Source organism: Musca domestica, unplaced genomic scaffold, assembly GCF_030504385.1.
Source record: "Musca domestica strain aabys unplaced genomic scaffold, Musca_domestica.polishedcontigs.V.1.1 31, whole genome shotgun sequence".
Lineage (NCBI taxonomy): Eukaryota > Metazoa > Arthropoda > Insecta > Diptera > Muscidae > Musca > Musca domestica.
In genome coordinates this window covers 641,807-655,848 of record NW_026712309.1, presented here as the reverse complement: position 1 = coordinate 655,848, position 14,042 = coordinate 641,807, and the positions used below count along the sequence as shown (strand labels likewise).

Sequence of the window (14,042 nt, the reverse complement as noted above, 5' to 3'; positions counted from 1 at the left end):
AAAATTAGGCACAAACTACCGACTTTGTTTTTTTGTTATTCAGCGCCATCTGTATGTCAATGCTAAACCATTGTTTCAATTGGTTTATATTTCTGCTAAATATTTGGTAAATTTCACAGGGTGATTCGTGCATTTATAAAATAATATAAATAGTATAATTATGTTAACAATTTCGTGCCTTTAAAAGTGTATAGTCAACGAATTACCGTGCACGTGTTTGAATTGTGCATTTCTAGAACCCTTAAGACCTACTTTTTCGAACTTTGAGAACCCTTTCAGCAATCATTGCTTTTGTTTTGATTTGCACTCATTTGTTTTTTTTCTTACTTCTTCATGCGGTTTTGTTATTAAATCATTAAACGAATCAATTTTAATTAATTAATTTTATAAAATAAATATCAAATTTATTTTGATTCTGAGAAAAGATAATCTAAAAATATTTTCCTTTCCAAACATGGAGTGCATTGTGTGCCATGAAGTAACCAACAAATACAAGTGTCCAAAATGTTTGGGACAGTAGTAAGTATTTCAATGGAGTTCCACATTACGATTAGTTTTTAAAGTTGTTTAAAGAGGAATCACATCCTGACTATTTTAGAAAGGTTAAGAATAAGAACGACTCATAAACCAACTAAAACCAGTAAAGAAAGACTTAAAGTCGGGCGGGGCCGACTTTATGATACCCTACACCACTTTGCTAATTTAGTAGAGCTGCGCATAACAATTAAAAGTTTTTATGGGAGAATTCAATCATACACGCTATGATTATAATTATAATTTAAAGTTCAAAGGACTAAAAATGCCGAAGCATTTGTATCTTTTAAATTCGAACCTGTATTGCCCATTTGGTGCACAATTAATTTGAAATCGGATAAAGATATATATAGGAGCTATATCCAAATCTGAACCGATCTCGATAAAAATTACCAAAGATATTTCTGAGCTGTATTTTATATAATTCCCTGAATATCGTTGTTACGGAGTGCATATTACGGCTGTGGGTAACAAATACAACAAATCAGATGAACAATATACATGGGAGCTATAGCTATATCTGAACCGATCTTCACCAAATTTGACATACTAGCTTCTACTCAATTCGGTCGTATGTACCAAATTGCATCCCATTTGGACAAATATTAAAAGTTTGGTGCACAATAAAAGGTAAATCGCACGAAGTTATATGTTATATTATATTGGGAGCTATATCCAAATCTGAACCGTTCTCGATAAAATTTTATTTGCTATATTTCCCCAAATATTGTTGTTACGGAGTGCATATTACGGCTGCGGAGTACAAAAATAACAAATCGGATGAACAATATATATGGGAGCTATAGCTATATCTGAACCGATTTCGATCAAATTTGGCATGCCTAATTTGGTTGTATGTGCAAAATTCCATACTATTCGGGCTGATATTACACGTTTGTTGCACAATAAAAAGCAAATCGGACGAAGATATATATGGGAGCTATATCTAAATTTTGACCGATTATCTCCAATTTCAATAGGGTTCCTCCTTGGGCCAAACAAATGATTTGTGCAAAATTTCACCTGGATAGGGCATTAAATGCGAACTGTACTTTGTTTACAAAAATACATGGACAGACGGACGGATGGACATGCATAAATCGACTCAGAATGTGATTCTATGCAGATCATCAAAAGGAACTATGGGTCTATCTCGTTTCCTTTTGCCTGTTACAAACAAATGCACAAAGACATAATAACCTTATGGGTATAAAAACCCATAGAAGCAATTGTGCTTAATGCAGGAATACAGTCAATGTATTCAGGGCAGATAGATTTCGGATAGATTTCCTATTGGAAAATGACCAGAAGCAGTACTTTCCATCTAAGTCCCAGCGGTTTTTTATAGTACAGAAGTTCGAATCTTAAACATAGATTAGACTGCATTCGATATTTTTGTATATATAGTTTTGTGTGTTGGAATTTTATATACCACTTCCCAAAACAACAAATTGAAATACGTTAAATTCGGCTTGGCCGACATTTTAAAGCTCGTCGAGAAATCCTTTAAAAATAAAGCTATCACTAATCAATATTCTTACAGTTCGCATCTTATGCTGCAAATACAGTGAAATTCGTTAGAGAACGCAGATAAAGCCTTCAAAATAACATGAGGCTGCAACATAAAAATATCAGATATCGGGAGTACCGTTCTTTGGGGGCTAACGAAAACGTGACGATTTCCCAATTTTGTCACATAGACAGCTTTTTACAATTTCATTAAAAAATGTGAGTTATATCGCTTTCTTCCTTAGAGGTTAATATCCATTAAGAGCTGCAAATACCAAATTTTAAATCGGTCCATTGGAAAATTTGCATCTCATCATAAAAATATAGAATGTAGCGAGGTACCTTTCAATGGGTGCTATACGAAAACATGGTTTTATAAAGACCACTTTCTTCCTGCGAAAGACGTTTACGTTTTACAATTTCATTGGAAAATGTGGCTGCAATCATCAAAATATCGAATATGAGGGTACTCCATCGATAGGGGTTATACACCTTTAAATTCTATACAAACTTCTGGTTGGTTTCTTAACACTATTAAGTATTGGCCATTAAAACTCGTGTAGAACTCGTGGCATCTTTAAAAAAATCTAAAAAAAAATATAATTTAGCACCACGTGATTATAGTTTTTATTTTATTTCTTCATTTCAGTTGCTCTCTTAAATGTTACAAAGTACATAAAGATTCCCCTGAATGTGTTCTGAAAGTAAATGAAACTGAAATTGCAAAAACTCTTGCCGTTGATGATGAAGAAGAACCCACGGTACATGAGCCCTTTAAAACTGAAGATACCGTTCCCAAAGAGAAATTACAAATGTTGGGTATGTTATATAAAATACTTCTTTACTTTTCGCCATTCAACTAATTTATTGTTTTATATTGCAGGCACAAATGAATCGCTTAAGAATTTACTATATAATCCTTATTTAAGAAATTTACTGACAGAAATCGACACAGCACCAAATGCTTGGAAGGCAATTAGGGCAGCAATGCAGGAACCCTTATTTCTGGAATTTGCCGATGAATGTTTGAAAATTGTGGAGCCACAAAATGAAGAAGACTGATTTTGAATTAAGAAGAAAATAGTTTGTATAAATTAAAGATAAATAAATAATTTTATATCTAAATAATTATATATGAATATTCTATTGTATGCCTTAGAACTGAAGCAGGATCCTTGTGGCTAAATGTGGTGATTGATACCCAGCCATCTTTGGATAGACAATACTGAAAATTAAGGGAACAAGTATGCATGGCATTTAAGACATAAATATCCACAGTTTATATCAGACAAAATCTAAATCATAAAAAAATATCTTGGTCAAGAAACGGGAACAATAATTAATCGTGGAGACTGACATTGTAGGTGTTTGGGCTTCACAGGAGTATAACATTTGTATACTTATGCAATATATAGATCAAGGTATTCATTTACAATCCGATGAATACTTTTATTGCAGACTGCATTAAAAATGTCCAATGGCTGTACTTTGACACTAAGCACGATAAATAACAAATTACGCTTTGGAAGTCAAGATAGATTGCCCCTTCGGAATTTATATATTTTTTTTCTGCATAAAATGAAATCAAATTTTATTTATTTAATATCATGTTAATTGGTATATGTTATACTTTTCCTAAAATATAGTTTAGTTTAATTTAAAATTTATACATTCTTTGGGCAAGGAATTCGAATCACAAATTTCCCCATCAACAGCAGGACGATGTACACGATAACGCCAATGTATGGAATAGGGTAGAAAATCACTGGGCACCTCACATTCATAGAATTGCTTGCATAGACCATAATAACGTTCACGCAACAGATGGGCCGAAGATTTTGGTTGACGATTGCGGGTGAATACACCTTTCTTATTGCCACCTACCCTAGTGTAAGCTTTAAAAAAATCTTAATTAAATTTTCAAATGTTATATTGAATTAAAGAGCTAACCTTGTTCAGTCTTAAAATCGGCAAAATTCCACACAAACTCTCCGATAAACCAATTTTGTTTTATCAAATAATCGAATGCCTTGAAGTGTTGACCAAACAAGGCAATTTGATAATCCTCAGACCAAATGGTTTCGGGTAACTAAAATGAATAATTAATAATATTTTTTATTAGTAAATATACTAGATTTCCTCTCTTTCTTACAGAATGCAAACCCTCCAACGTATCAGCACCGTATTCGGACATAAGTATTGGTCGTTTGTATTTCTTGTTCCAATTGATTGCTTCAGTTTTCACGGCAATTGAAATGGTATCCAAATGGCCAGCATTATGATACCAGGCATTGTAGCGATTGAAACTGATAATGTCCAGAAATTGGGCCTGGATAAAGCAAGGAAGTAAACATTAGTTGCAAAAAACTTAGCATAAACAGTCAATCAGGGTTCTAACGATTTTCGGTTTTTAATTCAAAGGTTTGCAGTTATTGTTAATACAAGTTCAATAATCGTTTTAACCGAGTTACACTGTGTTTATTAAATATTGTCGTGTTCTTAATGAATGTTAATTAAATTTGCATACCAATTTATCTTTACCAATTTCAACATTAATCGCTGCTGTCAATGGTCTGGTAAGGTCCAACGTTTTGACATATCTCACGATTTCTCTAAATAAAATTATTGATGATTAATTGATAAAATATTTTGTAAAATATTAAATTTTGTAAAAATATTAAACTATATTATGCCTCAAGTTATTTTAGTTTCCAAACATCATGACAAACTTGAATCCCTTCAAACAAATAACATTTTTGCCGATAGCGACAAATGATTGCTATTATCATTTCGATACAAATTTGGTATTTGAAGTTCGTAATGAATACTACAGCCTACGACAGAAAATTGTCTGTGCTGGTCCACGTCTTCGTATAGCTCCCATGTAACCCTACCTCTCGATATTCGGTATTTTGATGAATTTAGATACATTATTCACCGGAATTGTTTCAAATTTGGTGTTTGAAGTTCGTAATGAATACTACAGCCTAAGACAGAAAATTGTCTGTGCAGGTCCACGTCTTCGTATATCCCCCATATAACGGTACCTCCCTATATACGGAATTTTGATGATTTTAGCGACATTATACACCGGACAAAAAAATCGTCGGTGCAGGTTGAGGTACATTTCATTTTTTTGAAAATTTGCCAAAAATCGTTACAAATGGTGGAGGGTATTCAAAGATCGGCCCGGTCGAAATTACAGCTTTTTTAATTATTCCGATACGGTTTTTGCGATATGAAGGTCTAATTTTTTGGAACGTCTCCCAAAACGAATCTACATAAACAAGCGGTCAAATGCTCAGGAAATATATCTGATGTTGTTGTAACAGCTTCATAAGTTTTGATTTCTGCTAATCGGGTTCTAACTCCAGAATAAATATGAATGCCATGCAGACCTGTCTGTCAGTCTTATCGTTCCAGAGGATTTCTCCAATGTCCATCTCTAGATCATGTATGTCCTTCTTGACACGCGTGGGAAAGTTTTATACAAAACATGATGGTTTGGATGACTCCGACGTTAATACGTTGCAATTTCGTATTGTAAACCGTTATTGCAATTTAATTGCAACGGGATCCGAAGCAAAATAGGTGAGATAGTGGAATTTATGAATAGGAGGAAATATTTGGTCACAGCGGTGCAGGGATCCAAGCTCAATAAAAATTGCAGCCATGTATACACGACCAATTAGGTTTAATTTTGGATCACATAATCAATTCTATAGAGCTCCCATACATGTAATTATTGATTTTCAAAAACGAGCAAGAAAGTCTGTTGTTGTGAATATTTACCGAAAATATGGTTCCGATTGATTTTTCTGCGTCCTAGGCTCATTTGCGATAGACCAAATTATTACACTGGGATGATTGCGATCACGGTGTATTAACTGTTCCAATGCTGATTTGTGATTATACAAGAGATCTGCTCCAAAATAGCTGCAATGAAAAGAGTCAACATTCAAAACATACTATAAATCTCGTTAATTATTCAATCCTCTTACTCCGTATTGACACTGGAACACTCATCAATGATCATGATGCCATTCTCATCGGCAAATTGCATAGACTCCTCCGAATAGGGATAATGCGAGGTACGATAGGCATTGGCTCCAATCCATTTCAGTAGATTAAAGTCACGCGTAAGCAAGGCATAATCCAAACCTTTGCCTCTTAACTGAAAAAATTATAAAAATGTTATTAGTAAACTTCAAAACTCATAAAATTTTAATTACTTACATCTGAATCCTCATGACGACCAAATCCATGCAGATAAACCTTTCGACCATTCAACAAAAAACTACTTTCATCCCATTGGATTTTTCTTATGCCCACTTTCATGCGATAAACATCGATGAGGGATTCATCTGTGGCCGAATGCAAATAGATTTCCAATGTGTAAAGATAACCATAGACGGGATTCATGAGATATGGCCACCATAAAATGGGATTTTTCACCCGCAGCGTTCCATTGAATGTCCGACCCTTACACATCTCATGGGCGACAATATCATCAGCCGCTCTCAATTGTAGATGCAAATAGTACGATTGAAAATCAGGCGATTCTGTTACTTCGTTGCTGTCCACTCCAGCTATTGTCACTTTAAAATCTATTATTCCAATATTTCCAGGAATTCGGTCTTCTTTTTCTCCACTGGCCTCATCATAATCATCGTCATTGGAATCCACGACAACATCTGTTGTTATGTGGATATCTTGAATATAGACCTTGGGTGTGGTATATAATACTACGGAACGATGTATGCCAGCATAGTTAAAGAAATCGAATGTATAGGTCTGAAAGGTTTTATTGCCAGCATCAGTCAAAAGTTGCACCACTTCTCCCTGCGGTACCGTTGATCGCGTCAGAGTATTGTTGCAAAGAACTGTCAAACGATTTTGAGCACCAAATTTGAGATGTTCCGTTACTTCTACTTCAAATGGTAAATGACCTATGTCATGACGCACGACTTCTATTCCGTTGAGCCACTGCGGGGGGAATGAGAGATTAAGATGTTGTAAGTAACTTATACACACAACCCCTAAACTGAATTGGACCTTTAGCCTGCAAACCCAATAATCAAAGAAAAATAAATAACCCATAAAAGTCCACGGAAAGTCAAAATTGTGAAATAAAGTAGCGGAAGTTGTAATAACTTGTCTGGTCTACTTTCTTCCGTGTAGATTAACTTAATCAATTAACTGACTAACTAACCGAGAATCAACACCCAGATAAGGCTGGGGTTTTAGAAATTGTACTAAAATACGAAATGTACTAAAATATACTAAAAATTGAATTCTATGTATTGGACTAACGGAATGAGATAAAATTTAGAAATTTGGAATGAGAGTCACTGATAGAGTGCAGAATAGTTGTATCAAACGGGTTTTTGCAAAATTTGAACTTTAAGGTTGCGAAAAATTCTAAAATGGTACTAAACTTTTAAAATGGTACCATTTGGTATTGCCATAAATCTTTAAATTTGGTATGAGAATCGAGTTTGGAAAGTAAGTTTAAAATATGAGATGGTTTTGAAAAAGTGTACTAAGTGTGCGAACTGTGCTAAATGGTACTGAATTTGGAACCTTAATCTAAATGAGATCAAAAATTTGGTATTAGGCTGAAATGTTGTATTAAGGTCCCTGCTGGAAGTAGGTTTGTGAAAAGGAGGTGGTTTTGGAATTGTGTACAAGTGCACTAAAAGTACTAAATTCTACTCAATTTGGTATTGGTGTGTGTGTAGTGGGTGGGTATGTAGTGTTGCTATTAATGTGTATCCTGGACATATGGAGGTGGTTTAGGAAATGTGCACTATAATTGTACGAAAAGTACTGAATGGTACAATAGTTGGTATTGGGTGAAGGGATATTATATGTGTTTGAGATTTGGCGTTGGTTCACGAAAAGTACTAAATTGTTCCAAATTTGGTATTGGATGAAGGGATAGGGATGGAATACTCAAATTTGATATTGAGGTCTCTGTTCGTATCTGCAATTGAGATATGGGGGTGGTTTTGGGATATGTGTACTATAATTGTACGCAAAGTAATAAATAGTGCTAAAATTGATATTAGGTGAAGAAATACATTTAAAATCATGAAATTTGATATGGAGGTTTTTTTTTTTTTTTTTTTTTTTTTTTTTTTTGAAAATGTGTACTATCAGGCATGTCACAGAAGTTTTACGAAATCGATTTATTTCACCTTTTCCAAATCGTTACGATTTGCTTTTGCTTCTTCAGCACTCGTACGTTTTGACTAATCCGAAAAAAAAATCATTTCACATTTTTGAAATAAAAATATGGTAACTCCATGCAAAAAAAGTCGTAAACAAATTATTGACAATTAAAAAAGGAGTTTAAATTGTTTTTTATAATATAAACACCAAAAGTAAAAATGCCAGGGGCTTCAATACTTGCTGTAATGGATGAAGAAATAAATCAGCGGTCTACTGAAAAAATTCGTCGCCGGACATTGAGGAACGCATCAGATCCTTTATCTCACTCAAATGCAGAGTAAGGATCCACCATTTTTAGTCCATTGTGTAAAATAAAGTAAAGTTAAGAACGAGTCGTATTTGCTTTTTCCTGTTCTACAGCATATTTAAGAGTTTCAAGTTCAACTATTTTGAGTTTCATTTCGTTCCGTTCACGCATTCTCTTTTGCATTTCAATATTATGTAACTGCTCTTCCACATACTTTTTTTCCAGGATGTTACAAAGTCTGTCCAACTTTTCAGTTTGTTTTTTCATTTCCTTACTGTTATCTTCTAGAATTTTAGCTTACTGCACCACCAACTCCATCGACACTTTTATACAATCCGCAAATTCTGATTAAACTGTTCTCGTGTTCACTGAAAACATATTGATTGATATCACCACCACCAGTTCCTCGCAAGTCCTTTTTATTATTTTTCATCATGGATTAGATTTTAGATTTTTTGTAAAATAAATTCCAAAAACATGTTCATTCTAAGAGAATTTGGTTAATACAATATTTTCTGTAAAATGTATGTGTCTTCTGTTTATTTTTTACGTTAAAATCACTAAACATTTCAATTTCACCCTGCTTTTTGAAAGTGATATCAAAACGCAAAATTTTTGCGTTTTCCGTTTTTTAGAGAAGCTAAAACCGTTTTCGTTTTCACTCTTGAACGATTTTACATTCTGTGACATGCCTGTATAATTGTACTCAATGATACTAAATTTGGTAAGGGGGAAATTAAAGAGCTGAAATTCTCAAACTTGATATTGAGATCTCTGTAGGGGTCAAATATTGCGATATGGAACGGTTTTGCAAATGAGTACTAAAATTTTACGAAAAGCATTAAATGTTACTAAATTTGGTATTGAGTGGATGTATATAGCTTCCATCGCGAAATTTTGTATTGAGGTTTCCGTTGGTGTCTAGTGTTGACATCTTGTGTCTAGGACGGAGATATGCAGATCGTCTTGGGTACGCATATTAAATGTTACTAAATTTGGTATTGTGTTAAGAAAGGAGCTGAAAATCTGAGATCTTATGTTGATTATCACTGTTTGTTTCTAGGGTTTACATATGGAGACGTTGAAATAGTTTTGACAGAAAAATTGGATGTGGGTCCATTGTGCAATGGTTTTGCTAATATCCTCCTTATTAGGCTTCGAAAAAAAAGACGAGACTCCAGTAGCAACATTTTAAGTTTTCAGATCAATCCGTTCAATCAAAAACATACCGAATTTGGTTCAGTTGTTGCCACACTAATATCGACCATAATTTAAATTTAAGTACCATTAAGTACCTTTCGTATTTAATTTAATTTAAGCACCATTAAGTACCTTTGGTACGTGTTTCAAAAACCACCTCCATATTTCAACACTACATACCAAATCAAACTCTATTCGTTCAATCAATACTAAACTTTGTACCATTTGTACTCTTGTATTACTTATTACAAAAAATAATTCCAAATTTTAGGACTTCAGCTCTATAGATTCAAATTTAGTACCGTTTAGTACACATAAGTACGAATTTCCAAAATTTTCTACATATCCTAATCCTTCCCACGACAGTTATCTCATTTCGATATTTCAGGATACTAGCTATATTTGTTCACCCAAATCCAAATTGTACTAAATTTAGTTCCATTTAGTACACATAAGTACGAATTTCTGCTTGCCCCAATCCTACAATCCAATAGTAAACTCATTTGGAAATTTCAGGATTCCAACTCTACCGGTTCTGCCAAAATCAGAATTCTACCAAATTTAGTACCACTTAGTACGAATTTCCAAAACTTCCTACATACCCCAATCATACAGTTTCAGCATTTTATCTCTATCGGTCTACTCAAATCAAAATGGTGCCCAATTCAGTACCATTTAGTACTTTTCGTGCACTGAGTATACATTTCGAAAACTATCTCCATATCGCAATCCTACACTCCGCCAGTAATGTTAATTTCAAATTTCAGGATTCCAGCTCCATCGATTCCTCCAAATTCGAATTCTACAAAATTTGGTACCGTTTATTACTTCTAGTACACATGAGCACACATTTCCAAAATTACCTCCTTACATCGACCCTTCTCCTCAATCCTGATTTTACTTTCAAAGTTCGAGTTTTTAAATCTAACCGTACACAAGCTACGAAATGGTACCAAATTTAGTTCATTTTAGTACTTTTCATATACTTATAGTGCGGATTTCCAAAAAGCCTTTGGTACACCATCATATACTCCATTAATGACTCTCATTACAAAATTAAATTTTACTGTTCTGGTACGAATTTTCAAAATCCTTTTCAGACAACGGCTGACAAAGATCAACGTAAAATTCTAGGTAGATTTTGAGATATTGGTACCTTTCGAACAAATTGAGATAGAAAGCTAATATTTTGCACACATGTGTATTTTCTATAGCCCCATATAATTTTAACCCCCAATATACGGTATTTCACATTTTCTAACATATGACGACAAATAAATTTGTAGGATATTTTGTGTTTGTTTAGATCCCGTTTAAATTGAGTTTTAAACCATATTAAGTTTTAGTTTTTAACCATTTTTAAACCAAAGGGACCGAAAAGTCCCCTTTGGTTAAAATTTAACTAAAATAATACTGGTATTGGTTTTTTGGGTATATATCATTTGATTCGGCCAAAATATGCCTCACCGAAATAACACTTTAAGACCCTAGGTCCCTTTGGACCAAATCCATTTCAGGAAATTTGGAGTCGATCGAATACAGTATCGGATTTGATACAAAGTTGGTACATCGAAATATTATTATCAAACTTTGATTGAGTACGTCGGCCCCTCCTTCTGGTATCTCCCCGACAAAGGGGTCAAATTTGAAAAACAAAACTTGGTACATCCCAATATTTCTATCAACACAAGACTAGGTGTGAATATGGAATATGTCGGACCACTTCTTCTGGTACCTTCCCATAACGGGTAAAAATTTTGAATAATTATATGCCCTATAAAATGTTATTCACATTTTGCACATTCCAATATTTTCGTCAGTATTAGATGAATCAAATCTGGCACTTTGTAATATTTATGTTAGAATTATGCCGAATACGAAATGGAATATATTGACCAACTTCTTGGGAACAAGAATAACCCCCCCACATAATGGGTCAAAATGTTGAATAATCATAACGGATGACAAAGTATATTTAAATAATCGGAGGGTATACATCTGTCGGAACCTGATACTTTTTAAATTGTTTGCTCTACTTTCATAATCTACTCAATTTTGTCACAAAGTGTTATTGATCGATTCGAATTAGAGCTTTGAAAGAAGATCCTTATTACAGCGGAGAAAATCGTACTCTAAGAAAATATGAAAAAACAAAACAAAACAAAATGGTACCAAGCTTTTATAAATCTTTGGAACTTCGAAAGGTTGGGATTTTGAAATCCAAACTATATGGGTACAAAAACTAATAAGAGGTCCGAAACCACAACGCAAAGTTACTCAACGGTGGTAATGACTAGAACTTATAAATGATGCAAGAAAAAACGTCTTGATATTGATTGATACTTGGAATTCCGCAATTTAAGGATACGCCGAGAAGGTAGAAGATGGTATAGAATTTTGAGCGATATGTTAAGTCTATAGCTTTGAAAATTTAAAGTTTTGTTGAAATAAGACAGCATTAATGGTAATCCAATAAAAACGGGTATCAAAAATACAAATGGGGACAAAAGGTACAACATTGTACGAGCTTTTTATATAAATGATACATACTATATATGAATTATATGATCTAAATGAATATTAACTGTAATATGCCATTTTTATACCCTCCACCATGGTATGGAGGATATATTTAGTTTATCATTCCGTTTGTAACACTTCGAAATATACATTTTAGACCCCACAAAGTATATATATTATTGATCAGCATAAAATTCTATGTTGAATTAGCGAAGTCCGTCCGTCTATCCGTCTGTGGAAATCACTCAAGCTTACGAACGAAATGAATTAGGTTGAATTTTACTCAAATGCAATAGCAAGACTTTTGGGCCATGTAGGTCCACGTTTCGGTAAATCCCCCCTATATAATGGTACCTCCTGATATTCGGTATTTTGTTGATTTAGCGACATTATAAACGGAATTGTTTTTTAAGTTTCGCATTTGAATATTGTTATGGTTTTTGAGAAAAGTGTCCTATGCAGGTCCACGTCGTCGTATAGACCCTAATATAACGGCTACATTCGGCATTTTTAAGATTTTAACAGAATTTTTAACGGATTTTAATTTTTGAATTGTATTGAAAGTTCGGCCCGGCCGAACTTACAGCTATTTTACTTGTTTAAATTCCTATTGTTGTTTTGGGTTTCAGATTTTAAAAATCCCATTTGTAATTCAAATCCGTTATTTACAATTAACCCCACTGGAATTTCTTTATTTACATCATGAAAGTCCGATGATTCAGTAATTTATTTGTTTACGTTAAAATATTTATAATTATAAAACTAATTAAAAAAGCTAAAAAACAAAACACTTGTTTCTTTGTTTTCTAACAAACAGAAGGCAGGTAAACTCAATACGTAATGAAATTCAAATATCTGAACTTACCACAATTGCCGAATAATGTACACTGCCAAAGCGGAGCCAAACACGTTTGTCCAGCGACCAATCGTGGGAAACGAAAAACTTCCTTTCATACCAGACAACACCTAAGTGGTCCCTAAGTGATTCATCGGTGGTCAGGTCATTATAACTTGCCGGCACTGGCATTGCCAGGGTGGGTTTTATCTGCAAACCAAATGGCAGAAGGTTAACACCCCTCTTTAGAATCCACTGATAACACTCAACTTGCCTTATCCAAATCCGTTGCATACCATTTCTCCACCAAGCCTTTGGTGGAGTCATTGTAGCCACCTTTTAGAAAACGCCATATACCATCCAAGGATCTGATATCTCGTGATTCCGATTCGAAGGGATACAATAGACCCTGCGTGGATGGCGGATCTTTTTTAATCACCGTCTTAGCACTATTTAATTTGCCGGCAAAACCGGAATGCACAAAAAGTACCACAATACACAAATAATGCCACAACATCGCGCCGAAGAATTGAAAGCGGAATTTGTAAATAAATTAATTTGAACTCGTTTATTTCTATAAATTTTAGCGTTAATGTTTTTAGGTGTTTTTTTTTTTTTTTTTTTGCTGTAGTCACATAATTTGATATTTTATTGCCGACTACGAACTAAACCAAACAATGACTTCTGTTAGACTGGCTGACTGACTGTTTGAGTTATTATGCATATGATTCCTACACCTTATCTCTGCAAAAGAGTACTATGTTTACCAACAACAACAGCAACAACCCCTGCACTTCCGCTCCACCCTTCTGCAATTAATTGAATACCCCTTTCCATCACGTAATTCTGTGTGAGATTTTTTTTGAGATTTTGCCATAGTGTGCAAAGCATGCGCTACAGAAATTGATAGGTTGCGGTGGGTTTGTCATTATGAATGCTACATTTAATAAGTGCAAAAAGTTT

General features: G+C 34.0%; 2 protein-coding genes across 2 annotated transcripts; one reads left to right on the top strand and one right to left on the bottom strand.

The window, feature by feature from the left end:
- Nucleotides 1-292: 292 nt before the first annotated feature.
- LOC131803610 (zinc finger HIT domain-containing protein 3) lies at nucleotides 293-3,171 on the top strand. The gene is made up of 3 exons (XM_059125000.1): nucleotides 293-519; nucleotides 2,693-2,862; nucleotides 2,927-3,171. Exons 1-3 carry the CDS (start codon nucleotides 455-457, stop codon nucleotides 3,103-3,105), a joined length of 414 nt encoding a protein of 137 aa, XP_058980983.1. The 5' UTR covers nucleotides 293-454; the 3' UTR covers nucleotides 3,106-3,171.
- Nucleotides 3,172-3,572: 401 nt separating this feature from the next.
- On the bottom strand, nucleotides 3,573-13,760 carry LOC131803620 (beta-glucuronidase-like). The gene is made up of 9 exons (XM_059125015.1): nucleotides 13,354-13,760; nucleotides 13,110-13,289; nucleotides 6,280-7,029; nucleotides 6,045-6,217; nucleotides 5,836-5,979; nucleotides 4,571-4,655; nucleotides 4,196-4,372; nucleotides 3,994-4,132; nucleotides 3,573-3,938 (listed from the first exon to the last, which is right to left on the bottom strand). The coding sequence occupies exons 1-9, from the start codon at nucleotides 13,594-13,596 to the stop codon at nucleotides 3,691-3,693; spliced, it is 2,139 nt and encodes a 712-aa protein (XP_058980998.1). The 5' UTR covers nucleotides 13,597-13,760; the 3' UTR covers nucleotides 3,573-3,690.
- Between the last annotated feature and the right edge of the window lie 282 nt (nucleotides 13,761-14,042).